Source organism: Aspergillus candidus (assembly GCF_002847045.1).
Source record: "Aspergillus candidus strain CBS 102.13 unplaced genomic scaffold BDW47scaffold_5, whole genome shotgun sequence".
NCBI lineage: Eukaryota > Fungi > Ascomycota > Eurotiomycetes > Eurotiales > Aspergillaceae > Aspergillus > Aspergillus candidus.
The window spans coordinates 192,574-218,513 of NW_020194010.1; the positions used below are offsets into that span (position 1 = coordinate 192,574).

Below are 25,940 nucleotides of genomic sequence, written 5' to 3' on the forward strand. Positions count from 1 at the left end.
TCCAGTGATCAGCAACGGCAAATATATTTTCATTATCAGACGCTTGTCCGTCCTGATGGCTTGTAATCGATGGTCCATCCTCTGTTCGTAAATATTGTCGTTATCAGCGTTGTCAATTGTCATCTACAATATGTATCAGTAACTAAACATCCTATGGATTTCTGATGCATGAGTAATAGTTGTGGCATAGTTTATGGACACTTGCCTTATCCTATCCTTATATATTCGGTTTGAATGGAAGGAACAGATTTAGAAAGATGTATATCGTGGGGGAAAGAGATGACCAAGATCGACCAAGCATGTACAACTTATCCAGAATTATGCTGGGTACATCTAGGAGGGATGGTCACCTGTTCTAGAATCCAGCCTCACAATTCAGGATTCTTCTTCGCTGATCTTTCCAGCTATGAAGCCACATCGTTCAATTCTTGAGTTATTAAGGAACTTCTTCCTTGCACTCATAGTGATGCTCTGAGACGACAATGCATTCACTCTCTCAGCGCCCACAGGGCCCTACTCAACTTTCTCGTCTGCCTCTGACCAAATTCTCTCACACAACCACCTCCATCAACTATAAAGGCCCTCTCACTTGGTCTCATCTTTTCAGTAACGGTGATATCATCGTTTTATTTGAAAGATGCCCTAGAACACTTTCTACCGGGGAGAAAGTGCTCATGAAGATCTCTCGAGATAGGGAAATACTGGTGTGTCGCCATGTCAAAATCTGAAGAGCATATAAGCAACATGAGAGAAAAGCGAGAAATACTGAAAATCTCTGGTACGATATGGCAGGAGACAGTTGACCTTTCCAAGATCGCACAAGAATCATCCAATTCCAATCCATCACCGACTCAGCAGACACATACCAAACCGAACACCGCTATTGTCATCAAACTGCCGTGTCTAGCAGTAAGATATTCGGAGAAAACCTATGTGCGTACCACAGAAAGTGCACAATATTCAAGGTCTAATAAATCTGCAGATACGACGCTTCCAGATCAAATTCTCTTTGGACCGTGACTACTATACAGCTCTCTCCATACTTAGTGATATAAAATGTCCATTCTCGGAATCCAACGTTGGAACTCTTGTCCAACCAACAAGGCCATCTTCATCCCAATGGCGCCGAGAATTGCTCCCTGCTGTCTCAAGATCAATGAGTACATTTCATCCTCCTCCATCCCTGTCTAACCTTTCAACCACCGTTGACGGTGTCTTTCAAACTCACCTGCCCACAAGCGAGACACATGAAAGAACGTCTAGCGTCACAGTCGGTAAAGCAATATCCCAAGTAGCACAGTATCTTACAAAGAGCCTCCTTTTGCTGACATCTACGACAGGTCCCTCGCTGCCTTCGTCTTCGGGTACTGGCTATACCATGACAGCCACTACAGAACACGCAACAGCACATCATAACAGCGCGAGACACGAACAACACCCAATGCCAAGCAGGCAGGCCGAGTCTCCATATTTTCTGAGCACGTCTCTGGCCCACGCAAGCCCCCAAGAGGAAGTACCCCCTAGACCTTCCACGGCAACAACCGTCCGTGCTATCCGACCACTGGAGGAACTTCTACCCCCGAAGCGAGACCTCCCGTTTGCGAACCCAGCCGCAAAGCGAGCGTGCACGACAACAGCGAGACCCGCTACGGTTGCACACGGACCGGGGCCGTCTCGAGGACCGATTTGCTGCACAGGTGGGTCAAAGAGAGTACACCGTTCACTTCCTTCTTTGTGTTACTATCCATAACCCAACCGGCGGTACTACCTGTATGCTGACTGACTAGACTCGACAAATGTAGGTTCTAGACAAACGGACCTCGCAGGACCTGTATCAAGTCTAGATCCGTGGAACACACAAGTCCAACCAAGACCAGAGCCCCATAACTCGAAACTCCTCACTTTGAGATATCACCATGGTGCCCCTAACATCCCCATCGACATAGCAACCCACCTACCACCACCAACAAACAATTCTATCTGTGTCACCTCACCCGAGCAGAATACCAATGGCCCCAGCACCGAGCCAAAACCTCCCCCCAGCACCACTCACAAATCTCCGCAGCAACAGCAGCAGCACCCAAACGAACTCACCATGCTAGACCTATCATCATACCTATCCGAGCCCACCCAGCAACGAACCTCAAAACTACAGAACTGGATCTGCGAGCACATCGACGACGATTCATTCCTGCAACTGTGCCAGGACGTCGAGGGTGCATGGGTGCGAATTGCGCTCGGGAAGTGAGTACAACTTCAGATACTAGATACTAGGGACTTTTGTCTCTCCTTCCCATTGAGTATATCATATACCATTAGCGGTATTCATTCGTCGTTGAGTATTTATACTGCATATCACATATTCGATCGAGTACTTGTTACTTGTTTTTCAATACTCTATCTACCGAAGGGGGCTTATTTGCTAGGCATTTACGCTGCGTTGCATTACATATAACAATGACCATACCCAAAGCCACCGATTCAAGAAACAAGACCCAAGTTGATAAATAGAGAAAGGGGGTTTTTTGTTCAGCTATTTCTTTCCTACAAATACAAGCCTAATTAAGAAAGATAAAAAAAAAATGAAAATAATAAAGAATATCCCGCTAGTCAGTCGCAAATCACGCACGACATATCAGGGAACGCGGCGGACAAAAAAAGGAGGAAGATAAATAGTAATGAACCCAGAAAAGAAGAAAAGATTCGAAAGGGAAAGAACCATATCAAAGATATCAAAGCAGTATCTCAATAGACAACTTTTCCACAGAAGAGAAGATTCGTTCATTCTCTTCTGGTTCGGAGAGAGTATGGATAATATTAAAATACTGAGATAAACCCTATCAGAAAGATCCAATCCACCAATCTCAACGAGATCGCCTGTAGATCAACCCCGAAAAGACATTAAGGTAGCCCTCCTTAGTCAAGAGGGTAAAGTCGACAACCACACGGCCGTGCGGCTGCCCCACGGCAGTCAGATTCGGAGACGTGGGACCACCGCCCATGTTATTCTCTGTCGAGGGGAGGGCCGGCGGTGGGGTCCCCGAGTTGTTGTTAGCCGCGACGGAGCCTTCCGCGCCGACGGCAAGATCAGCGAGATGCTGGAGGGAGCGCTGCTCGTTGGGGCCCATGACGGGCGGGGCGGCGGAGCCGCTCTTGCCAAAGGTGGTGGAGGAGGAGACGGAGGTAGGATCTTGGAGTTGGCTTTCCTGGGCCTTTGCGCGCCGCCATTCGAGGAAGAGGCGGATCTTGGCGTCCCAGCCAGGGGTGGCGAAGATGTTGCTGAATTCGGCGCCGGCGGCGGTCCATTTGGAGCGGTGGTCGAGGATTTCTTCGACTTTTTTCAGGGCGTCCCAGCACTCGTTGGCGTATTCGGGGAGGACGGTAGCTTCGAGGAGGGTCATGGATGCGAGGGCTAGACTGTGGAGGTCGAAGGGCGTGGCGATCCGGGAGTACTGTGTTGTTGCTCTGTGCAGTTCGTTGATGACTTCTTCGGCGCTGTAGACGATCTCGTAGGGACTGTAGACGAAGATGTGCCGCTTGATGAGTAGCCGCACGGTCCAGTAAAGTTGGTTCTGGAGACTCTCCATGAAGCTCGGGGGGGCGGTCTCTTCCGGGATCTCATGGGGCTTCTGGAAATCTTCGACTTCGTTTAGACGCTCAAGCGATGCCATCAGGTTAGCCGCGACCATGCGACCGGTTCCTGTATTCGACTGGCAAACGTTGTGGTCGAGCGAGGCTAGTGTGACTAGTTCGATAAGGAATGTGGAGTATGCTGCAAGTCACCAGTTAGCAAGGTCTGCGAGTCAAATGGAGATGAACTAGATCGGTCAAACATACAGCCAATCCCCGTCGTGATCGAACCGACGACCCGCTCATCTTCCCGGCCACCGATCTCCTGCGATCCAAGGACGCTAGGGTCCGCCACGCTAATGGCGTACCAGCGCGTCAGGATAGCCAAAGACACCCAGTTACGGCGCACCAGGTTCGCATCCGAGTCAACGTCCGGCTCCGATGACCGTTTGCTCTTCAATTGTCCCAGGCCCTTTGCCATGTCGGAACCCAGCTTGAGAGCAGACTGGATCAAGGATTGTTTGGGTACGCCATCCTTGAGCACAAAATTGTCGGGTCCTCTCGAATCGCAATCCATGATCATGAGTAGCGTAGACTGGAGCCATATCAAATTGGCCCCGTTGGAGCGGAGGATCGATGGCTGTCGCGTGTAATACAGAAGAAGGTCCTGTGCATTGTCGAAGGACGTCACCCTTTCGAAGGTAGACACGACCCGATCCAGGTTCGTCGCTGTCGCAGTGTATAAACTGTAAAGGAATATTTCCTGAACCTCACGGCTGCATTGGTGGAGAAGTTCCATCAAACGCTCCTTCGTGTGCGGTAAAACAGGGAGTACGGGATGAATCTTGGCGTAATAGCTGCAGACAGTCAGAATCCTAGATTCGGACAGCTGACGGGCACGACACTTACGCATTGAGCGCCCCTTCATCGACGTCCATGGGGGTCATGTCATCATCCATCGTGTTCTTCGCCACGTCAGGCATCTCCATTCCCGTCGGCAGTCCATTCTCGTTGCCCGTGGACCAAAACAGATTCCCAGGCTTCGGCGCGGAGTCGTTTGTGACCGCGGGTTGGACTGGATCTGGCGAGGTTTCTGCGGCATCTAGGGCTGTCAGTACGCAGACCCAAGCAACACGAAAAAAAAAATACCAACCGAAAGCGTTTTGCGACCGCGTATTGAACGGCGGCTGGGTAAAGGAGGAGCTCGGCAATCCTTCAAACACAGAGTATGTCCTTTTGCGACCACCGATGGGACCCGTATCGATGGGCGGCGAAAAGTCCTGGTAGGCTCGCGGTGACGACACCTCGTTCATCGCCTGATACGACATATCGGGATGGACCATTGCGGGCTGCATCTGGTTTTCGAGAGTGTGCAGACGCTCAGCAAGTTCCTTGATGTAGCTATACACATCCGTCAGTCGGGGTCACCGGGGGTGAAATTCCAAGCGCATTTCTTACCCTTTACTCGGCCCACGCTTCATCGGAACACGACTAAACTGGCACACGACTCCAAGCCGGCGACAATTGGAGCACGTCTCGACACCAGTCTCGGAGCTCGCATCGCAACGGACCTATGAGACAAGCGCGTTAGCACGCCCCCAGACAACGCCCCATGCGGCGCCCACCAGTCCATCAACATTGTAGGTACCTTTTTCCGCCTGCATTCGTCGCAAGCGCGCGAAATCTTCGATCGCTTCCTCCTCGCACTCTGGTCACCATAACTGAGATCGTGGTTCGGATCGACGCCGACTTGCTGGCTCGGAGTGAACTGCAGCATGTGCTGTTGTTGATGTTGGTCGGGCGAGGAAGGGCGGCCCATGTCGGCACCACCGGGGTTGGAGGAACCCAGAACCATCGATTGCCCATGGTGAACACCGTTACCCGATCCATCAGCGAGGCCGGGGCCGGAGGTTTCGCGGGAGAGCTCGGCGGACAGGAGCTCGTCGGCGGTCAATTGGCGATTCGCGTAGTACTGCATGGCACCTTGACCGATCTGCGCCGAGTTAGGGGACGGGTAGGAGGCCGTGGAAGGCATATCGGAATGTTCGCGGGGATTCATCGTGACCGGCGAAGGCAAAAACGCGTCAAAACGGTGGGAGGTTGATGGGTGGTGGTGGGGGGTGGAGCGGATGCTCCGGACGAAGGTGCAGGGGACGAGAGTTGTTGGAAGGGAAGAAGAAGACGCGAGGTTGCCAGCAGGCAAGGTTTTACAGGCTAAAATTGGGCGGGGAGAGAATTTTTATTTTTGAAGGGGTTAGCGCCGAATGCCCTCGGCGCTGTGGGCTAGACACAACAAACATGATGGTGATCGCGCGATTGAAATGTAGAAAACTCGAACTCTGCGACTTCCATGCGAGCTTCGGGGATCGAGGATATAGTTTCATTCTGGGATGATCGCGCCGACGCGGAGCTCCGGCTTTTTGTTTCTGCGTCCAGCGACGGATTAATACTATTTCCCACCGGCCCAGACTCTAGTCTTTCTGATAAATTATCGACTCAGGATAACATCCACCATTGATATCGGACTTGAATACTGTCAAATTTGGCTTGGATTTAGAAGATTCTCTTCTCCATCCTCTGTTCAGCGATCGTGACCGATCTGGATGAAGCCGTTGGGAGATCTCATACGCCACCAAATTCACGATACCTCGAGTAGGCCGTGAAATAATCCAACCTACCTGCTCATCTGGATCATTTATACAGTCTAACTATCTTTCACAATTTTCCTACTTTACGAATTCAATCAATATTGTCTTCTACCGAAAGACGTGTTGGGTGCGCTCCAGGCTATCCTCACGTTAAGGCGTATAGGCTGTCCGCCTACGTTGAACTTCTTCCCCATCATTGTTCCCTCAATAGATATCCATGTTAATGACCAGTATAGATACTGGATCTTCAGCCGCAGCAGCAATTCCATATATAATTCTACATGATAACGCATATAATTTCAGCATAGTCAAGTACCTAACTCACAACATACCTACAGACGTCATATATCCTGGCCGCCAAGCGTCAGCATAACCCTCCATCACGGCGCCCAGTGTCGGTCGGTCTTACACATGGTCATCAATACTTTCACATGAAGTACTCAATACATTCCTCCTCTCGATGGATCTGATCTCAAGTCGAGGCTGGCTTACTCTCGTCATCTTCAGCCCCTATCGGACAGGATTCACATATCAGAGGCCAGCCCGTATGCGTTCTCCCGGATTGACCCTAGGTGTCTGATCCTCGCGCATCTCAGGCAATGCAACGTTGTTTCTCTCCGGATCTGATCAACTGGCCTTACGGGGTTTTACCGAGTGCTCTCCAACTACGTCAAGTTTGACAGGGCATTTGCTTTAGTTAGTTCAGGTCTGTGCGAATGAATGAATGAAGTCGCATAGAGTTCGCCGGAGCGGTCGTAGCGTCCGTAGTCACCGAGGCATCTACGGAGGACTTCGGTATATGATGTCTAATGTCTACCTTAACAAATTGACAAAATTCTCTGGATAGAATACCAGAATATCGTTATTCTATTCTACTGTTCTATATCTATTCTTATTATATCCCAACCCAATATACATATGATCGCCTCAAAGTGCTTATGGGGAAAAAATTCAGCGCCCTGAAAATTACTTCTCCAGGATTCAGTCTTGGCAAGGCAAAGCCACCAGAAGGATTCGAATCAATTTTGATTCTCACTGCCGGTCATCATGAAAGGGTGAAAAACCAGTATAGTGCTCCTCATGTCTACCTAGTGACTGACTACTGTATCTGTTCTGGGGTATGCATGACAGACGATCCCCCTATTTTCCTCTTGATCTCTTTGATTTGGTTTGATTCCTTTTCAATTCGTTATTTTACTTTTACGTGTCATTTTTATTTATATCATTTTTTTTATACTCGAAAATTTCTGACCATCACCCGAATTCTCCCTCAGGGCTGGCTGACAGGGCACGGTCCGTTAGCTGGGGTCGGGTCGGGTTGGGGTTGGGGTACACCAGCCGCAGCGCGGCGCGGCGCGCGCACAGCGCAGCAGCGGGCTGAGAAAAAGTGAATCTGAAACAGGCCCACTACGTTTTCCATATCCCCCATCTACGGATCGATTCTCTAACGTCCAGCAGCCAATAGACGAGACAGACTGACTCGTCAGCTGGATCGAGATGGGACGGGTTACCCAACGGTTCGACAATATTCATTCTATCCGAGGGTGGCTCTGGCGCCTCAATCTGAAAAACAAAACTCAAGACAGGTAACTTAACCATCATTCTCGGCAAGAAATTGGGCCCGAGCTGCGCACGATCAATGAGATTGTGTGTCTCCCGTGGAGTCGACCTTGTTCGGGAAATGGAGTTGGGCGGTGCCGGCGGACCCTCCCGGTCCACCGCCGCCCAGAAAGGGTGTTACTAACGGGTAATAAACAATAATAGTCATGGTTAGTCTCGTCAGGCTTGGCCGGTCAAGGTAAAGTCAAGTCTGGTCAAGTCAAGTCACCAAGTCAAAGTAGGATAGCGTCGGGGGAAGGGCTAGGCTTGACGGGGCCGGTTACTAAAACAGGGAAACTGAATTGTCCGTCCCCAGGGGTTGACTAGTAGAGAAAGCAGGGTTGAAATCGAGGCGCTTAGATACGCTCCGACCTCTGATCCGTTTTTGTTTCTGTTTCTGATTCTGTTTCTGTTTCTGTTTCTGTTTCTGCCTTATGGATGATTATGTTCCGGCTTGGATCCTGGATCTCAATGTTGATATATCTACCGAAGACAATTTTGGAAAATATTAACAAATAAGTAGCAGGTGGACGACACAAGAAGGCAGAAGTCATCCCCACCGGGGGCTAGCAGGTTAACTTCCAACTAAAACTCCATCAAGGAGATTAGTTACCTACCTAGTCAAGGGTCTCATCGAACTAACCAGGAAAAAGAAAGGACAAGATGGCCGAAGCAACCCGCGACGGAAATAACAATAGACACCGCCACGATTGGACAACAACAGACCATCCACCATCGTGGTGCAGATCAGGCCCCGCCCACCTGACTGACCGACGGCGACTGCAGATGCCCCGAACGAGCAGCTGTGACGCCATTCCGCAGTGGAACTCATGACTTGTAAGGGAGAAGTAACGGGGCTAGTATGGACGATGCTTACTAGTCTTTTGTTACTCGGGCCTCTTTTATTCGGAGTTGATGCCAGTCGGGGTTTTTATATTGAGGTGTGATTGGTGCTCAGTTGGTTTTTGAGGTTTTGACTTTGTCTGTTCTTGCTGTGACTGTTCATCTTTTCCTCTCTTATTTCTTGTCCGCTTCAATCGGAAAGACCGATAATCAGGTAGAAGTAAGAAGTGAGAAGTGAGAAGTGGGATGACTTGGATCGTGCGCTAGCCTTGTATATTACCGTACAGGATCACCACTAGGGTGTTAACCCCGTAAGCAGCAGTACTGCCGTACCTGACCATACCACCCAACAGCAGACAAAGAGCTGAAAATGCACCTGCAGTATACCACGGTAGGAGTACATACCACATTGCACCCACAGTAGTTCGACATAAGTCCTCTCCATCTCCCGTCCTATTCTGACTGATATTCTGCATAAAGACGTGTAACAAAAACTGGAAAAGCTGGAGGGGGGCGCAAAAAAGGCACCGGGCGCCACGGGGGCAGTCAGCGGCCGGGATGCTGGTTGGCTGGTCACCACAACAGGTTCGACCATGGTCCAGCGTGAGTTGCCCTGTCCACCGCACGTTCCCATCCAGATTCCCGGACCACCAATGGTTGGAGATTTGGGGCTGCATGGAAGATCCAAGAATGAGTTTTCTAGAAGGATTTCTCCTGGAAGGGGGGGGTGAGGCGAGGCGAGGGCGGCTGGGGACGGGATTGGATAATGTCCTGCACTCGGAGGTTACCTCTTACCTACTAGGTAAATACCCAGGTGCATGGTGTTATGGACATCTGACTACATAGATAGGTAGGGAGATATCTAGTCGGAATGGTTAATAGGTGTTGTGGTGATGTCTATATTGGCATTGTTATACTACTGAGTCTACCTGATACTGGGATGGCTCCTCATACCATACCAAACGATACGATACCATCTGACAGTATAATAATACCCAGTGGGGAATGGCCAGGCCAACCGGTCCGGTTTCTGCCCCAGAGATACGTGGAGTCCAGTCGGTCGACAGAGTTTTAGGCCAAGTCGGTTCCCCTCCCCCACCTAGACTCCTCCAGTCCTTCCACCACTTCCCCCCCAAATCCTGCCCCCCAAGTCCCCTACTAATCTTAACAAACCAACCCTAAGACCTATCTCCAGCTTAGCCTCGCTCTCGGCTCCACCGGTTTCTTTCGAATCTTGCTTTCCTGTTTTCCTGTCTTTTTTTCTTTTCTTGTATAGTCTCGATTCAGGCGTGAATCGCGGTTATCCCCCTACGACACCGCCGCAAATCCCCTTGCAGTGACAAAACCCCGTCATTGGCACGATTCCCTAGGATGATCTGTACATGCTTCTTGATGTGTTTCGTGTTTCGACAGGTCTGGGAATATTACCAATTTGAATGCGACTTGGTCTTGTCGTTAGTCATAGCAATGAAGTTGAGATTCATGTCTGGTCAACAGAAAGGTTCAATTACCCAATGTAAATGTTCTGACGATTCGAGGTCTCCATCGTGGTGTCGGTTTGATAATGCCAACGTGCGACCAAACCCACCCAGGCATGAGGTGAAAAAGGGTCCATCCATATGACGGGGTATATACCGGTAAGATACGCGGTGGCCAGCCGGTCTTAACTGTCTAGAAATTGGTTCTACTTGTGGTTGAATTGATATGGTATGCAATAAGATTAATAATAATTGAGAATTGATAATAAGTATTGAAACATCAGAATTGTATCGTAATAGATAATAGATCATGATTATCAATATATACGTATAGAAACATATATAAAAGCATGTATCCTGTTCAAGTGACGTCCGAGTCATCGTATCGTCCTGGTAACCTTACCATACGCACACAGACCAACTGCCCGTTCTGCCCCCTCTCGCTCTCTCTCTCTCGCTCTCGCTCTCTCCCGCCTTTTCCTCTCGTCCCTTTTCCTTCGCTCTCTCGCCTCCCTTTTCTTTCCTTTCCTTTCCCTTCTTTTTCCTCTCTTTCTCTTCTTCCTTTCTCTTCACAGGGTTTTCTCCAACTCTGCCCTCCGATCGATCGCCTTTTCCCGCCTTCTTGGCCGCCACAGCCGGTTTTTGGTGTCCTGTCTCACGGCCGGCGCCAAACGGTGCGTAGGCTTTGGCCCCCCGATCGCAGTTCGTTTCTTTCGTCTTGTTTCCTTGTCATTCGTCTCTCTGCCTTTTCGATGTCCTTCGATTGGCCTTGTCTCTAGTCCCGGATCGACTGCCTACAATTATCACTTTTCTCTTCCTCCATCCTGTACCTGATTCCTTGGTAAAGGCTCTTGCGCCTCCCCATCCAGGTAGTCTACCCGTGTGGCCTCCAGTTGCGACTCTGCCTTTTTTACTGGTGAAAACGGCGTTTCTATGACTCAGTTTGGTGCATTGGGATATTAGTTGAAGATACCCCTGCTTTAATTGGAGTTTTCCTTGCTTTCTAGTCGGTCCGATCTGCTTGACGGACTGTACTCCCTGATCCTCAGTCTCTCGCCTTGACGGCCCCTTTCCTATCCCCCGGCAGGTCTTCCTGTTCGGTTGATATTTGAAAAGACTTGAAGCGATTCAAGAAAATACAAAGAAAAGAAGAAAAAAAAAAATCAGATCTACAGGACTAAAGATATTAGAGAGAACCTCTCTATCTTACTATTGATTTCATCGTTGTCGCGACTCGTCGCATGTTCTCCACCCGGTAACCACGATGTTGATCGATGGTGAGAAGTGGGCTTGTGAGGCTTGCGTCCGGGGTCACCGTGTCAGCAGCTGTCACCATAGTGGTATGTTCCTTGATCTTCCCATCTCCCGAGTCGCCAACCATACTAACAAGGTAGACCGCCCCTTGACCCATATCAATAAAAAGGGCCGCCCAGTCTCTCAATGCGCTCACTGTCGTGGCCTACGCAAGTCTCGGACAACCCACACCAAGTGCGAGTGTGGTGACAAGAAAAAGAGCCACAAGCATGATTCAGATCCCCACTTCTTTGATAGACGGGATCTCAAGCGTGAGCATGTTGGTGATGGTGACCCTGGTTCCTTGTTTCTGATGTGGAGTTTACAGAGGATTTCCATGCAAAATGTGGCTGCAGTCATGGACAGCGCTGCACCTGTGCGCTGAAGAAGGAACCCCACCTGGATCCTGTCCCGGAAACTGGCCTCCCCCCGCCTCCGCATTCCGTCCTCTCGGAGCCGCCCAAAAAGCCCCAGTTGACGTCGACCAAGTCGGAGAGCACCCTCACCATCTTCCGCGACGGCCATCACAAGCCCGCCCACAAACACAATGACATGGCGCACAAGTGCGGGCTCCCCTACACGATACCCCGGTCGCATACCATCCACGCGACGTCCGACGTGGCCCGCCGTTCCGTCGACCAGTTGCCGCTGTCGCAAGCCGCCCTGATGGGTGACACCTTCTCCAGTCACCCCATCTTCGACCACGTCCCCGATGGCCTCCCGCGCCGCGTCAAATCCGAGCACGCATCCCCCGAGAGCGCACCCGTCATGCCCGCGGACGATCCCACCGTCGTCCCCCCGCTCGATCTCTCGTCCTTCTTCCCTCCCGCCGCCCCGTCCATGGACCACACCCCCTCCGATGGTCACCCGTCCGAGCCCTCACGCGTCGCCATGGGGAAGTCCTCGGTGGACCCGATCGTGACCAGCGTCCCCCCACTCGACGTGTCGTCGTACTCCACGTTCCCGAACTCGAACCCGTCGCCGGTGAATTGCCTGCCGTTCCAAGACCCGTACAAGGACCCGTACTTCACGTCTCCCGACACCGAGGTGCCGCAGCACTCGACCGCATTCAGCGCCCCGCCGGTCGACTGGTCCAGCTTCCCGCTGTACTCGTCGGACGTTCCGGCGCCCAGCACCCAGGCGCCCTCGTACGCCAGCTTCGACTACAACTCGATGGGTCCCAATTTCGCGGCGCCGTCGTCGTCCGGCGACATCTCGGAGGTGGAGGATTTTGCGCCTCTCCCCGGCCTCGGGACCGCCGGCAGCGAACTCCACAGCGCGAGCGAGTCGTCGGATATCGACCAGTACCGCATCAGCTCGGCGTCGTCGTACAACGGTCTGCCCCAGGTGCAGTTGCTGTCGTCGAATCAGCTGGAGTCCATCAACATCGACGATTTCCTCAAGTCGGCCAACGAGTCCACCGCGGCGCTGGAACACCAGCTCCAAGCCAATCTGGGCATGGACGGGAAGGCCCTATCGCAGGAGCCCTACGAGCTGACCGAGGCGCCTGGGTTCAAACCGATGGAGACACCAGCGGGTCTGCCGATCACCACGTCGCCCACGGACCCCGTCTGGGCCGCGGGGCTGTTCGAACCGGGACCCCCACCCCTGGACGAGAACAATGCCAGCGACGACCGCGGATACTTCCCGACCTGGGGCCAATAGCACCGACCCCTTCGGGGGAAACCTTTTACAGTGCGCGGCACCTTACCACCACCCTCACACCGTCTGCGTGACGCTCCGTCGTCATGACCTTGATGAGCGATGATGATAAATGCCAGAATTTTGTTTCCATTAGCCCCAGGTATACCATAGCATTGAATTATCAAGAATTCGTTTATTTTCTTGCTCGCTGTATTGCTGTATTGCTGTATTTGCTGTACTGCTTTTCTGTACTGCTGGACTGTTGTACCGTGCTGTACGTGCTATATTTGTGCCATTTTTCAACCTTGACCTTCCTTTCTACACCTTTTCTTGCTGTTTGCACATAGACCCATCCTTGACCCATTCATTCTTCTTGACCTCACCCTTTTTTCCATCTTCTTTGTTTACCCAATAGATATCCCTGATTTCCAATATACACTACAACACTGGCTGCGTTTTCTTGCATAAATTGAAATCATAAACTGATACCATCATATATTTCTATTCCACATACACACACAATACCTGCATAGTAACCGGTGGAGTGAAAGTGAAGCGGTGTAGACAGCACAACCTCCACCCCAACCTCAACTCCACATGTACAGTAGCGGTGTGTTGAGTCACTAGTAAGCAAGTACCCTGTGACTAACTTACTATAATTCTCCGGAATATGTCCATCCCTTTGTACAGTATTGTATGTATGTATGTATGTATGTATCACACCGCGAAACATGAGTTCGAACCCTAGTCATCGTAATGCATGTAAATACATGTGTCCCACTGACCTACTAGGTAAGTAGCAGGTTTATGTGAGTTCATGGATTGCGATTTATTTCCCGTTCCCTGTCTTTAGTTACTTATGCTCATCTTCAGGCTAGGGGTATGTATGTATGTGGTGGGTGGTAGACACGGGAGGGAGGAATGTGCGTCGCAATCAATCAGTGATTCAAGTATCCTTCCGGAGTACTCCGTAACCCCTGGGAAGAAAACAAATCTACAGCTGATGATAAAGTGATGGCGTGCGTCATCAGTCAGTCAGTCAGTCAGTTCGTCAAGGAGTTCGGGGAATTAGCCCCAACGTCTGTCTGCGTGTCTGTCAACCCTGGAACAGGCAGATAGATTGATAGATAGACACACACACACTCTCTCTTCGGACGGAATTGACTTGGCTGTTTTCAAGGATGCCTTCGGACTACCAGGTGTGTACAGAATCAGTGACGTTAGACCTATAGTGTAGACATCGACTACATAGTAGGGATCACTTGAATCGTCCTCGGTCATACATATTTATACAATACATAAGAAAAACCCAACATACATACCATACAAGACACACATATACCATATCAACCAGGTATATAATGAAAAGAAAGAAAGAAAGAAAGAACTATGAGGCATTTACCCAGGTCTCAAATCCATCCCAACAATGCAAGCAAGGCAAGCGGAAGCAAGCAAGCAAGCAAGCGAGGGAAAGGGAAGGGACGGATAGCGGCAGAGGACAAGCTTCGTGGGCAGAGGCTTGTGTCGACTTGGCTTTTTTTATTTGGTACGTATGGTACCTTCGGTATCTGCGTGCGTTTTGAGGTATTAATTTGGGTTGGTGTGGGTGGAGCTTTGTATTACTTGGTTTGTTGTAATGTCGTATAGTCAAGTAAAATATGTGATGTTATTGTTTTGGAATTGTTTTGTTATATTCACTTTGCTGTTATGATTGTTATTACGGGGTACTATTGCTGCTGCTGGGATGGGTGGGTGGTACGTGTACCACTGCTGCTCCTGCTGCTGCTGTACATTTGCTGGGATTGTGGGCTTTGTGTTGGTGGTATACGTTCAACTACGTTGCTGTCTAGATATTACTCAAGATAACTCAATAGTAACTTTACTACCAAGAAAACAGCATATGCAAATCATCATTCCATATACAGCGTACCAGCCCAATATGTATAATTCCCCTCAAGAGGTATAACTAAGTCTATATCATCATAATCTTCATCCAAATCCAAATCCAATCCCAAACCTCCCGAACCAACCATTACACGTATATATCAATCCCCCTATTTGTACTTCGCCATAAACTCGCCGTGGAACTTCACAATGCGCTGCACCCAGTCCGTGCCCGGCGCCAGGAACGTCGTGCGGAAGTGCAGCGTGTTCTCCTTCTGGCCGAACCCGGAGCCGGGGACCACGCACACGCCGGTTGCTTCCAGCATGCGCAGGCAGTAGAACTCGTCGGCGGCGCGCTTCTCGGCTTGCGCGGCTTCGATGGCCTTTGCGGGGAGGGTGATGGCGGGGAAGAGGTACATGGCGCCCTGAATATGTTTGTTAGTTGATTATTCCACAGAGAAAGGAGGAAGGAAGAGGGGAAAGGGAAATACCTCAGGTTGTTGGCACTCAACGCCCTCCATCTGCTGGAACGCCTCATACAGAGCCAGAGCGCGCTGTTGCAGACCCGAGCGGATCCCCTGGTACTCCTTCTGGTAAAGCTCGTAGCTGGGCTCGCCGGCCTTGGGCGGGTTGACCATGAGCTCCATCAGGCACTGGCCGATGACGGGCGGGCACAGGCCGATGCTGACGTACTTGTAGATCTGGGCGACGACCTCGGGGTCGAAGCCGACGAGCTCGAAGAAACCGCCGCGCTGGCCGCACTCGCCGACCATGCCCTTGGAGGTGCTGTGGAAGGAGACCAGCTCGACGTCGTCGTACTTGGTGGTGTTCTCCAGCTGGAGTTGGCGCAGGCGCTTCTTGAACGAGGTGAACTCGCCCACGAAGACGTTGGTCTGGTAGACCTCGTCGGCCATCACCACCAGCTTCTCCTCCGCCGCGATGTCCAGCACGTTCTTGATGTCCTCGGGGCTGAGCGAGGCGCCCGTCGGGTTGCCCGGGTTGATGACCACGATGGCGCGGACGTCGACTCCGGCGGAGCGGGCGGCGGCCAGGGAGTTCCGGATCGCGTTGGCGTCGGTGCCCCACGCCTTGTCCTCCTCCAGGTGGTAGGGAACGCAGTTGGCGTTCAGGAGTGACAGGGTGGCGGTGTACAGCGGGTACTGGGGGATGGGGACGAGGACGCCGGCGTCGGGGCCGTTGCAGATGACGTTGAGCAGGGTGCTCACGCCGGAGGAGGCACCCGCGGTGAGGTAGAGGTCGTGGGGGTTGGCGGGGAAGCCGTCGCGCTCCTCGATGAAGTTGGCCACGCTCTTGCGGATGATGGGGGCGCCCTGGCTGTGGCTGTAGGCTCCGACGCTCTGGACCTCGGCGAGCAGCGTGCGGGCCCGGTCAATGACATCCTGCTGGTAACCCAGCGCGGAGCAGAGGACCTCGGGGCTGTCCAGCAACACCGGGTTCTCGAGAAGGCTGAGCACCTGACGGAAGAAGGTGATGGGTTTCTGATCCAATTGCTGCGGGTTGCCGATGTTGGCGAAGATGACGCTGTCGAACGGCAGGCCCTTGTCGCCGTGGGACAGTCGCACCCGGTACTCCTCCGCCTTCACGGCCAGCTCACCGCGCACGGCATACTTGGCCTCCTTGATATGGGGGTTGATGTTGTTGATGTTCAGGCAGCGGGGCGGCGGCACGGTGGCCAGGGTGCTCTTCGTGACGGTCATGGTGGGGGGTTCTGTGTTGATCCGGGACGGTTAGTTGATCCTTTGACGTGCACTTGAGCAAAAACAGATCAATCTTTCTTCTCTCTGGCCGGCAGGACGGGCCCATTTGTATTCCAGAAATATTTGGGTCCGCGCGCCAAGAGTGGGTAACCCAGTGGGAAAGGCAATGTCACAAAAATCGCGACGGGATGGGGAGATGTGGGCATATCACGGATACGCGGCACCGAATGAAAACCAACGCGCCACCGTCATCATATCCAATGGTAGGACATCCAGAACACACAGACAACGAAGCGCAATGGGGAACAAACCATACCTGAACGAAATCTCGATGCGCCAGCGGAGAGGATCGAAGTCTGACAGGCGTAATTCGGCCGGGAGAATGAAGAAGATCGCGGAGATGCCCGCAGACGAGGGGCAACCCTAAACAGCCTCGACATAATTTTACTTTTTCTTCTTCTTCTATTTCTTTTTCCTAATGAAATCCCCAAACCGCTTAGACGCGCCAATTGCGCGATTTAAATTTTCTCCACTGAGGGGAGCGGGGGTGAGATTGACAAGAGACTTAAAAGCGGTTGCGAAAGATGATTCGATGTTGACCAAAAGAATGGCGAGAAAACTCAGGCAGCAAAACAGGAAAAAATCTACGAGTCGCCCGAAGGGGAAGGCGGTGGGCTGATTCAGCACGTGCCCACTCAGGGCGACCCTCCGAGGTGCCTGATTGGGAAGGCTGCGATGATCGTGCGGAGCTGCGGTCGATGAAGGAGATTAGGTAGGGACCGAAGGGATTTGATAAGATTCGATCAGATCGAGAAGTGTCAGGTCGTGTCATGCCATGCCCAGCCATGTCAGACAATAGGGACATATACGACGGAGGTCAATGTGCCTGAACTCATTCTCAGCCACGTGGATGTGGCGTGGTCGGTTACTCCCGGTCAATATCCATGCCTAAAGTCAGTAATTACTTGGATAGCATGGACACTGGACGGAAGGAGGACGGAAGGAGACAAGTTCTGGTTCAATGTCTGGTTGGAATCCTACCGAATGTGGTTCTCCGACGCTGGTCGCCTCCTTAATGTCTGGATCCTCCACTTTTCTTCTTGCCTCATTTCCCTATAGGACCCTGCCAAGAAACCCATGAGGGTCCTGCCTCCTTGAGGGGTGCATCTCATGGAGATTGTCGATAGATGGAGATTCAAGATAAAGACATGATCTGTATCTACTAGTGCCATCGACGATCGGAGAACCCTACTAGGCGTTGATCCAGAGTCTACGATACATGCTCACGGGTGCGTAGATCGAGGTCATGTGCTCTTTGTCATTAATGTATGATACAGCAGCCTCGCTCGCTTTTGCTCTAATCAAGATCCAGATCAAATGAACAAATCAACAGTCCAAGCTCTGCCCCTCCCTCTGTTCCGTGCCATCATCCATGGAGGCCTTAGCCCCGCTCACTCCCCCGCAGCCGCACGGCCTGGCCGTACTTCTGCAGCTTCGTGATCAGCGCATCGCCATGCTTCACGACACCGGCGTACTGCTTGTTCTTATCGTCCGGTCGGTTTGTCTCGATAATGCCGTTGACCCGGTCGATGGTGCAGGCAATGCGGTCGCTGGCGATGAACTTGGCCAGATCCCTATACGCGTAAATCAGTCATCATGCCCCATCCTACCCAGTGGGTCGGTAAACGTAAAACCTACCGATCTAAGAAGTCGACGGTGACACCAAAGTCGCTGGCCATGCTGTTCAGCCCCACCACCCGATAACTCTGGAGCAGCTGCTGGTAGGCACGAAGCCTCATCTCACGCACAAACCAGGCACGGTGCTCGTACAGATATCGGTCCTGCGTCAAGAATTGGTCCTCCACGCCGGCGAGGGCTCGGAAGAAGTTCCGGTAGTTGCCGGTGTACAGGCTGTTGACCAGGTTGGCGAGGGGGGAGAAGTCCGTGGGGACCTCCTCCTCGGCCTGGACACCCGAGTGTCCCGAGAACGCGGTCAGATTGACGGCCGTGCGGCGGGAGCCCGTCGCATCGTTCATATCTTCATCCTGAGCACCCTGTCCAGAGGAGACTTCCCCGGTCAAGGCAGCCGCCCGGTCCTCGGCCGATCCAAGGATCGCGCGGATCTCAGCCGCATCCACCACCTTGGCCTTGAAGTCGACGCGCTTCAGGGACAGGGAGCCCGCGAGGACGGCGTAGATGACGAGGGAAGAGTAGCTGCACAGTTCGTAACTGGTGAACGTAGACAGACTGTCGAGGAGGAGAGGGGCGGCGAGACTGTAGGAGCGGATTGTGAGCATGTGGAGTCCCTTGTAGGCCTTGAGGCGGTTCCGGCGGTCCCAATCACCACCGCTCTCGATGAGGGTATTGGCCCGCTCGATGTTCTTCTTGACCGAGAGGGGGTCCCCGAAGAAGAGCCCGATACGGATCATCGCCATCACCAGGTCAATCTTGGTGCCCAAGAATGTCGTCTTCTCGAGGAGGGTTTCGTGGGATTCGATCGCTTTGTCCTGCACAAGCCGTGTCAGTCTTATTCGGCCTCTCCCCACAACACATAACCTCCGTCTCATGGGTCATCTCACCTTATCCCCTACACGGGCCCAGAACTCAGCCCGCTTCCCCTGGGCGGCCAACACCTCCGTCTCCCCCGCGGCCTCCTCCGCCTCATCCTCCTCCTTCTGGAACGCATCCAGCTCTTTCCGGTTCTCCTCCACAAACGACTGATATAGAGACTCATCCCAAGGCATATCAACCTGGCGGGGAGTCTTCCGGGAGGCCAACATGTTCGACGCGATCAGGACCTTCCCTTGCTGTTGGGGGACCCCTTCTCCGGTGTAATTTAGGATGCCCTCGACGGGGTGGGCGAGATGCCGATAGAACGGAGCCATCTTATTCTCGGAGATGGCATCTTGGACCTTCTGTAATGACGTCTGCTGTTGGGCCTTGGGGCAGGATGGGTTGGAGATGTTGAAGACATGCTGGGCGAGGCCAAGGTTGGGGTACTTGAGGTACTGCGGATCGGACCCCATGCTGACGATGGAAGATGCACGGGGCAATAAATGAGCTGAACAATTCGAGTACGACGGGAATTGGGTATAATCGGTAGAGGAGAGATGGGATTCGAGTTGGGAGTGGACGTAGGATGAGTTGTGAACCAGGCAGATCCATCACATCACCGACGTAGCTGACCCGAGCTCAGCTGGCGGATTATTCTCCCGTTCCGACGCCAGTCTGGTTACGTCAGCACAGCAACAATACCCATCTTACTTCTATAGCATACTCCTCTAGATTCAAGATACAGTGAGAGACTGCTCTGTTTTTGATGACTTATGCAATTGATTGGATTCTGTTGATCAAAAAGACGCCCTTGACAACAGACAGTTCTTGGATGTTTGTTGAATTACTATGTCTACTGTACACAACTATATGTTGGCTATGCCGTACAATATATATACACTATGTTATTTGCAGATAACCTAACAAACAGTCACAGGCTTATTAGCTAATACAGTTGATGACTTTAATGTTATGAGTAAGTACAATATACTACGTATATGAGGAATTAAAAAGGACCTAAATAATATACATGAGGAAACTCTACGTGGCGGCTGACACGGAAAACCAAGTCCGGTCACTGTTTCCTCGATCTTCTCCCCCCACTCGAGTATACCTCCACTTTCAACCCTAAATCGAACTGCAAACTATCCCGATAGTGGTTGAACGAAAAGGAGTTCAAGGAAAGATATTCGTAGGATGTCTGACTCTGTTATTTTAAGTATCTGTGCATATTTTTCAGTGACTTTTCCGGGATAGATTTGGAAAGTGATGGACTAATCGTTTGCAGTATTTGGATGGTCTTGACTGGTATATTATGGATCGATCTGATTCAACACTTGTCCAATCGGTCGGGAATTCCCGAGAACAAAGATAGTCTTGAGTCGTGTGCCAGGAAGATGAAGCTAGAGTGACGAGTGGGGTCAAACCATCAAGTATCACAACAGAATCATGGCTAGAGCACGTGCCCTAGAGCCCAACAGAGAGGGGTCAATATCACTCAGTGGAGCTACCTATCTAACAAGGCCCGGAAGTATCAGCAGAGTCAAGTGGTCACGCTGTTTGGATCCCTGAAGCAACCAAAGCACGCCGTCCAATGACCGTCTCACTAGATGCGTTGGTGAAAGCTTAGCGCGCTTCCTGGTGATAACATGAACATTGGTATCACCGTAGATTAGTAGAGGCATAGTTTGTGTTTCCCGCTTTACTTATCCTGGAAAGACGGAACAGAGCCCAGGATGACGCTGGTTTTATTTGCAAGGGTTATCACTGATCTTTTTTTTTTCTCTCTTTCTTTCTATTTCTCCTTTATCATCAATTGATTTTGTTTCAAGTTCTTTCTTTCCCCATTCTATTCTCACTGTTTACCAGTATCTATTACTTCGCGTGAATTTGATTATCTTCTAGTGAAATCTGGTGGCTGTCACCATCCTCTAGTTCAAATACGTGTGGAGCTGAATGCTACCAGTGACCTCACAGGATGAACTCCAAGGAAGAGCAGTTGGATGCGTCGTCCGATAAAGCTAGGGGTATCACAGACTCGGCGCGCGTGGAGGTTGCGCCGTTGGAGAATATTGAGAAAGGCCGCTGGGAGCGCAGCTGGCCCACGATCGCCTGTGGTGCTGGTCTATTCTCCGATGGGTATTTGAACGGTGTATGTAATTGTGATTGATACCCGCTGGAATGCGACGAACAAAGCAAATACATAGATACATACTGACCTCGTCCCGACTAGGTAATCGGACCCGTCAATACCATCCTCGGCACGCTGTACAAAGATGCTTACAATGAATCCCCAGCCAGCCAGAACGTCTCGGCCATCACGTTCGCGGGTACGGTCCTCGGACAGCTGGTCTTCGGATACTTGAGTGATCACTGGTCGCGGAAATGGTCCTTGATGATCTCCACCATCATTCTGTTCATCTTCGCTGCCTTGTCAGCAGGTTCCTACGGCTACCACGGGAGTCAGTATGGCATGTTTGCTGCCCTGACCGCATATCGCTTTTGCCTGGGGATTGGCATCGGAGGCGAGTATCCCGCGGGATCGGTTGCGGCGGCGGAGAACACTGGCGAGCTCAAGAAGGGACATCGCAACCGCTGGTTTATCATGTTCACCAATTTTCAGATCGACCTCGCCTACGTGGTGTCCGCTCTGGTGCCTATGATTTTAGTCTTGATCTTTACTGAGGACCATCTGCGCGCGGTTTGGCGTGTTGCGCTGGGGCTGGGCGTCATCCCTCCTCTCAGCTTGCTCTATCTGCGATTGAAGCTGAGTGAGCCGGAAGAATTCAAGAGAGAACGCATGCACAAGTTTCCTGTCTGGTTGATTGTCAAGTGAGTTACCACCCCCTCTATTTCAGTGAAATGAGCGCTGCTGACCTCGCCCCGAAGATTTTATTGGAAGCGCCTGGTTAGTCTCCCCGTGAAATGCCCCTTCGATACGTGACTGACCACAGCAGACCGTCGTATCGCTCATCTGGTTCATCTACGACTTCTCCACCTATTCGTTCAACATCTACTCGTCCAAGTGGATCGCAATCATCCTGGGCGATGACTATCCCCTGTGGAAGAGCTTCGGATGGACCACCGTGACCAACGCGTTCTACATCCCCGGTTCCATTCTGGGGGCCTTTGCGAGTGACTGGATCGGCCCGCGCAACACCCTAGCCCTCGGGGTCGGTCTCCAAGGCGTGGTGGGGTTCATCATGTCCGGATGCTATGAGTGGCTTGCGACGGCAAAAAACGTGGCCGCCTTTGTGGTGGTGTTTGGGTGCGTCGGTTCCTCAACACCAACTCCGAATGTCACTAACCTCTGAGCGAAAGTATCTTCTCCGGCCTAGGTGAATTCGGCCCCGGCGACAACATCGGCCTCTGCGCGGCAAAGAGCAGCGCGACTGCGATCCGCGGGCAGTACTACGCGATTGCGGCGGCCGCGGGCAAAATTGGGGCCTTTGTGGGCACGTATGTGATCCCCATTGCGCAGAAGAATGCGCCCAATGCGATCCGCGCCGGTCAGGACCCGTTCTTTATCTCCAGCTCGCTGTGTATCTTCAGCGCGGTGCTGGCGTTTTTTCTTTTGCCTCAGATTGGACAGGTATGCGCCCATTTGATCCCTGAGTGACCGGAAGGTCCGGCTGACGAGGATGATTAGGACACGATCACCGACGAGGATGCCAAATTCCGTGAATTTTTGGAGCGCAATGGATATGACACGGCGACGTTGGGCACGACGCAACAATAGTGTGCGATAGATCGTAGAGCATTCATGAACTGCGTCGGACTAAATTGAGAGTCATAATTTGGATGCGATGACTGAAGACTTTTTGAATATTCTCATATGGACGCAGATTAATCGAGCAATCATAATCATCACGACTTGATCACAGTCCCTCCTATGCAATACTTTCATGTGCGAGGTACAACGGTCGCCCGCGGTTAGTATAGAGACAGGGAAGATTTAGGGCCAGACGGGAGCACCATCATTCGATCGAGAAATTCACTATGTGGACCGAGAGATTGCGATACTGCGATTTGGCGCGGTAGAGGGGGTTATGAATGGTCGCATGAACCCACAGAGAACGGACAAATCTGACTATGGAAGGTGTAGTTTTCACATGAAAACCCTACCCTACTCAGAGTCCAAGTGTATGATGGAATTGGTGTAAATAATGAATACCCGGCGGAAGTGACCGTGACAGCGTTGGAACTCCCGCTGTCCGGGGAGCCAATTCAGCCGAGGTACAAACCACGCTCTCACTAATATTACTGCTGTAAAGATCGCCCGCTCAATTACCGACCGTATTTCATCATATTCATTCATTCTTTCCCCCCATATCAAGGACCGCCTACTACATAATTTAATTTAACCGTTCCTTCTCCCTCCCTGCTCCCTCTTTTTTCTCTTCCTTTTCTCCCCTTCCTCTTAGTTTCCTACTTTTTTACCAGTAATACCATCCATTCTCTTCGTGGAGTACTGTCTCCCGTTCAAGGTCTGCTCCAGCTGGTCTGTCCTTCCCCGCTTTTTTCGGTCCAAGAAAACCTCCCGGAACCGAGTCATTCTATCTCCCGACATTCCCTAAAGAACTCCATCCTTCCTTCATCTACCTCCTACTTCCTATACACAATTCAAAATGGTTGCCGACGCTTTGGTCTACCACCCTGCCTTGGCGCACTGGTTGCGCTTTGTCGCCACGACCGGTATGTGATCGACTTTTTGGTCTTGATTTGCCCCTTTTACGTGGTTTGCGGGTTATAGTACTGGAAGGGCATGTGTCGCGCTTCCCGTGCGTCACGGGCCGTCCCAAGAACCTCGCGTCGAGCACAGTCCCAAAACCACCATCAATACTAACTCCAACAGTCGGTCGCGATAAGATCCTTCGTACCCTGCAGTACTTCTCCCGCTTCTACGCGTGGTACCTGTACCGGACCAACCAACCCCAGTCCTCCATCGACCCCTACAATGCCGTCAAGAAGCAGTTCGGCACCACCCGTAAGATCATGCGGGTCGGCAAGTTCCTCGAGCACTTCAAGGCCGCCTCCCTGGCCTTTGACAACAAGAGCCCCGTCGACCCCGTGCTCCGCTACCTGGCCATCGGTCGCCAGCTCGGCTACGCCGGCTACCTGATCCTCGACGCCATCACCGTCGTCGACATCGTCGGCTACCGCAAGATCGCCTCGGTCAAGCGTCTGTCCGACAACGCCGCCCGCTCTTGGATGGTTGGCTTGATCTTCAGCGCCATTGCCGGCGCCTACACCCTGTTCCGTCTGCAGGAGAAGGAGAAGACCCTCGACCGCAAGGAGGGCGAGAGCGCCGTGGAGGCCAAGAAGATCGAGAAGTCAGTTCCTCCCCTTCCACTTTGACTTGTTTGTGACGACTTGACTAACCTAATTTACGTATAGGGAGCGCTCTGCTGCTCGCATCCAGCTCTTCTCCGACCTGTGCGACCTGTGCGCCCCCACCTCCACCCTGGGCATCACCTCCTTCGACGACGGCGTCGTCGGTATTGCCGGTACCACTAGCAGTTTGATCGGTGCCTGGAACCAGTGGCGCAAGACTGCCTAAGCGGTCACTTGAAATAGATTGGACCGCACGATTGAAATAGCAGTCAAGTGAATATCCGACCCACTTCGGGTATCTGTTTTTCAATTTGATAATGGTCAAAGCCTCCTGATTCCATCCCGAAACAATGAAGAGTCACAGGAAGGTGGAGAGAGGAGAGGGTTGATTCTAGACCTAGAGCAGGCGATGGAAAAAAGACCCGAGGACGCAAGAAGGAAAGAAAGTCAATACGCATATGCTTATTCTCGCGCTGGTGTTGGTATCTGTGTTTTATTTCTTGTATGTATGTATCTTAGAATCATCTCCTTTGTTGATTGAGCACTTGATTATACAATCAGACATTCTTCATTATGGATAAAGATTTGACAGTAGTATGGTAGGTAGTATGGGTATCAATATAGGGTAGAATGTGGTGTTGTTGTAGACACCTCAGGTTCCAATATGTATACACCTTGCTTATCTACTATCTTCAACTTGAATATGGCGAGATCTACAGTATCAACAAAAGCAAGACTGGAATTACTCAGTAACCCTCTAGCCTATCTAAGCCCACACCATAGTTCTCTCGTCTTATCTTCCCTGCCCTTCCATTCCCTCCCCATCAGGTGTCATATCATTTCAGGTGCGTAACATCAATCAATCAACTCAATCACTCAAACAGGGCAAGTCTAATCCACAGTGGTCAGACAAAACATCCCACAAAAAGGACGGAAAATATGGATGAAAGAAAGAAGAAGAACTTACCTTCCCACACGCATTACACGTCTTGCCATCTCCGGAGATCGTAGCTTTGCAAGAAGGACATTCGTTGTGACCGGCCATTTTGACAGATTCTGTAACATTTTGTCAGTTGCTTGGTTGTGTACTTATAGGGCTGAATGTGTATAGCTCACGTTTGTAGAGGTTTTGGTAGAGATATGGTTAAATAGACAGAGATATGTATGGTTGAGATTGAAGAAAGGTGAAGAATTGCTGAGAGAGAAAATGATGGTGTTGTACTACCCCGCTGTTAGTCGCCTTGTTGACCCCGCTTCGTTGAAATACTATCGTAATGATTGGTTGTTTGTTTTGTCTATTCCATCTTGATTTCTTTCTTATAGATATATTACTCTAGGTGCTTTTTCGAGAGTACTAACATCATGTTTTCTATTCC

The 25,940-nt window shown here is 51.4% G+C and overlaps 8 protein-coding genes across 8 annotated transcripts; 4 read left to right on the plus strand and 4 right to left on the minus strand.

Moving 5' to 3' along the window:
• Positions 1-283: 283 nt before the first annotated feature.
• Positions 284-2,446, plus strand: BDW47DRAFT_99720 (uncharacterized protein). The gene is made up of 4 exons (XM_024820924.1): positions 284-933; positions 983-1,274; positions 1,341-1,697; positions 1,788-2,446. The coding sequence occupies exons 1-4, from the start codon at positions 715-717 to the stop codon at positions 2,246-2,248; spliced, it is 1,329 nt and encodes a 442-aa protein (XP_024675233.1). The 5' UTR covers positions 284-714; the 3' UTR covers positions 2,249-2,446.
• Positions 2,447-2,568: 122 nt separating this feature from the next.
• Positions 2,569-5,902, minus strand: BDW47DRAFT_99722 (putative C6 finger domain protein). Its single transcript, XM_024820925.1, has 6 exons — positions 5,219-5,902; positions 5,029-5,141; positions 4,724-4,971; positions 4,480-4,672; positions 3,838-4,427; positions 2,569-3,772 (listed from the first exon to the last, which is right to left on the minus strand). The coding sequence occupies exons 1-6, from the start codon at positions 5,627-5,629 to the stop codon at positions 2,865-2,867; spliced, it is 2,463 nt and encodes an 820-aa protein (XP_024675234.1). The 5' UTR covers positions 5,630-5,902; the 3' UTR covers positions 2,569-2,864.
• A 2,474-nt stretch (positions 5,903-8,376) lies between these two features.
• On the minus strand, positions 8,377-8,704 carry BDW47DRAFT_99723 (uncharacterized protein). The gene is made up of 2 exons (XM_024820926.1): positions 8,461-8,704; positions 8,377-8,410 (listed from the first exon to the last, which is right to left on the minus strand). Exons 1-2 carry the CDS (start codon positions 8,647-8,649, stop codon positions 8,384-8,386), a joined length of 216 nt encoding a protein of 71 aa, XP_024675235.1. The 5' UTR covers positions 8,650-8,704; the 3' UTR covers positions 8,377-8,383.
• A 2,483-nt stretch (positions 8,705-11,187) lies between these two features.
• On the plus strand, positions 11,188-13,182 carry BDW47DRAFT_65531 (copper fist DNA binding domain protein). Its single transcript, XM_024819539.1, has 3 exons — positions 11,188-11,478; positions 11,533-11,703; positions 11,760-13,182. Exons 1-3 carry the CDS (start codon positions 11,403-11,405, stop codon positions 13,094-13,096), a joined length of 1,584 nt encoding a protein of 527 aa, XP_024675236.1. The 5' UTR covers positions 11,188-11,402; the 3' UTR covers positions 13,097-13,182.
• A 1,787-nt stretch (positions 13,183-14,969) lies between these two features.
• On the minus strand, positions 14,970-16,952 carry BDW47DRAFT_65553 (putative alanine aminotransferase). The gene is made up of 2 exons (XM_024819541.1): positions 15,451-16,952; positions 14,970-15,384 (listed from the first exon to the last, which is right to left on the minus strand). The coding sequence occupies exons 1-2, from the start codon at positions 16,675-16,677 to the stop codon at positions 15,130-15,132; spliced, it is 1,482 nt and encodes a 493-aa protein (XP_024675237.1). The 5' UTR covers positions 16,678-16,952; the 3' UTR covers positions 14,970-15,129.
• Positions 16,953-18,013: 1,061 nt separating this feature from the next.
• On the minus strand, positions 18,014-19,806 carry BDW47DRAFT_65550 (proteasome regulatory particle lid subunit RPN7). Its single transcript, XM_024819540.1, has 3 exons — positions 19,257-19,806; positions 18,376-19,184; positions 18,014-18,311 (listed from the first exon to the last, which is right to left on the minus strand). Exons 1-3 carry the CDS (start codon positions 19,701-19,703, stop codon positions 18,119-18,121), a joined length of 1,449 nt encoding a protein of 482 aa, XP_024675238.1. The 5' UTR covers positions 19,704-19,806; the 3' UTR covers positions 18,014-18,118.
• Positions 19,807-21,010: 1,204 nt separating this feature from the next.
• BDW47DRAFT_65584 (putative MFS phospholipid transporter (Git1)) lies at positions 21,011-23,123 on the plus strand. Its single transcript, XM_024819543.1, has 6 exons — positions 21,011-21,382; positions 21,464-22,062; positions 22,120-22,138; positions 22,188-22,498; positions 22,552-22,822; positions 22,880-23,123. Exons 1-6 carry the CDS (start codon positions 21,209-21,211, stop codon positions 22,967-22,969), a joined length of 1,464 nt encoding a protein of 487 aa, XP_024675239.1. The 5' UTR covers positions 21,011-21,208; the 3' UTR covers positions 22,970-23,123.
• Positions 23,124-23,730: 607 nt separating this feature from the next.
• BDW47DRAFT_99733 (PEX11 family protein) lies at positions 23,731-25,127 on the plus strand. Its single transcript, XM_024820927.1, has 3 exons — positions 23,731-23,925; positions 24,086-24,563; positions 24,628-25,127. Exons 1-3 carry the CDS (start codon positions 23,859-23,861, stop codon positions 24,788-24,790), a joined length of 708 nt encoding a protein of 235 aa, XP_024675240.1. The 5' UTR covers positions 23,731-23,858; the 3' UTR covers positions 24,791-25,127.
• The last annotated feature ends 813 nt before the right edge of the window (positions 25,128-25,940 follow it).

Bases quoted from the DNA above. Each gene is read 5' to 3' on its own strand.
- BDW47DRAFT_99720 (XM_024820924.1), top strand. From the start codon at position 715: ATGTCAAAATCTGAAGAGCATATAAGCAACATGAGAGAAAAGCGAGAA. The intron at 934-982 runs GTGCGTACCACA...ATAAATCTGCAG, and splicing joins GATATTCGGAGAAAACCTAT to ATACGACGCTTCCAGATCAA. The intron at 1,275-1,340 runs GTAAAGCAATAT...CATCTACGACAG, and splicing joins AACGTCTAGCGTCACAGTCG to GTCCCTCGCTGCCTTCGTCT.
- BDW47DRAFT_99722 (XM_024820925.1), bottom strand. From the start codon at position 5,629: ATGAATCCCCGCGAACATTCCGATATGCCTTCCACGGCCTCCTACCCG. The intron at 4,673-4,723 runs GTTGGTATTTTT...TGACAGCCCTAG, and splicing joins GCGGTCGCAAAACGCTTTCG to ATGCCGCAGAAACCTCGCCA. The intron at 3,773-3,837 runs GTATGTTTGACC...GGTGACTTGCAG, and splicing joins GATCACGACGGGGATTGGCT to CATACTCCACATTCCTTATC.
- BDW47DRAFT_99723 (XM_024820926.1), bottom strand. From the start codon at position 8,649: ATGAGTTCCACTGCGGAATGGCGTCACAGCTGCTCGTTCGGGGCATCT. The intron at 8,411-8,460 runs GTTAGTTCGATG...TCTCCTTGATGG, and splicing joins CTTGTCCTTTCTTTTTCCTG to AGTTTTAGTTGGAAGTTAAC.
- BDW47DRAFT_65531 (XM_024819539.1), top strand. From the start codon at position 11,403: ATGTTGATCGATGGTGAGAAGTGGGCTTGTGAGGCTTGCGTCCGGGGT. The intron at 11,479-11,532 runs GTATGTTCCTTG...CTAACAAGGTAG, and splicing joins CAGCAGCTGTCACCATAGTG to ACCGCCCCTTGACCCATATC. The intron at 11,704-11,759 runs GTGAGCATGTTG...TGGAGTTTACAG, and splicing joins TGATAGACGGGATCTCAAGC to AGGATTTCCATGCAAAATGT.
- BDW47DRAFT_65553 (XM_024819541.1), bottom strand. From the start codon at position 16,677: ATGACCGTCACGAAGAGCACCCTGGCCACCGTGCCGCCGCCCCGCTGC. The intron at 15,385-15,450 runs GTATTTCCCTTT...AAACATATTCAG, and splicing joins TTGAGTGCCAACAACCTGAG to GGCGCCATGTACCTCTTCCC.
- BDW47DRAFT_65550 (XM_024819540.1), bottom strand. From the start codon at position 19,703: ATGGGGTCCGATCCGCAGTACCTCAAGTACCCCAACCTTGGCCTCGCC. The intron at 19,185-19,256 runs GTGAGATGACCC...CGGCTTGTGCAG, and splicing joins GGGCCCGTGTAGGGGATAAG to GACAAAGCGATCGAATCCCA. The intron at 18,312-18,375 runs GTAGGTTTTACG...TTACGCGTATAG, and splicing joins ACCGTCGACTTCTTAGATCG to GGATCTGGCCAAGTTCATCG.
- BDW47DRAFT_65584 (XM_024819543.1), top strand. From the start codon at position 21,209: ATGAACTCCAAGGAAGAGCAGTTGGATGCGTCGTCCGATAAAGCTAGG. The intron at 21,383-21,463 runs GTATGTAATTGT...CGTCCCGACTAG, and splicing joins CCGATGGGTATTTGAACGGT to GTAATCGGACCCGTCAATAC. The intron at 22,499-22,551 runs GTGCGTCGGTTC...TCTGAGCGAAAG, and splicing joins GCCTTTGTGGTGGTGTTTGG to TATCTTCTCCGGCCTAGGTG.
- BDW47DRAFT_99733 (XM_024820927.1), top strand. From the start codon at position 23,859: ATGGTTGCCGACGCTTTGGTCTACCACCCTGCCTTGGCGCACTGGTTG. The intron at 23,926-24,085 runs GTATGTGATCGA...TAACTCCAACAG, and splicing joins GCGCTTTGTCGCCACGACCG to TCGGTCGCGATAAGATCCTT. The intron at 24,564-24,627 runs GTCAGTTCCTCC...ATTTACGTATAG, and splicing joins GAGGCCAAGAAGATCGAGAA to GGAGCGCTCTGCTGCTCGCA.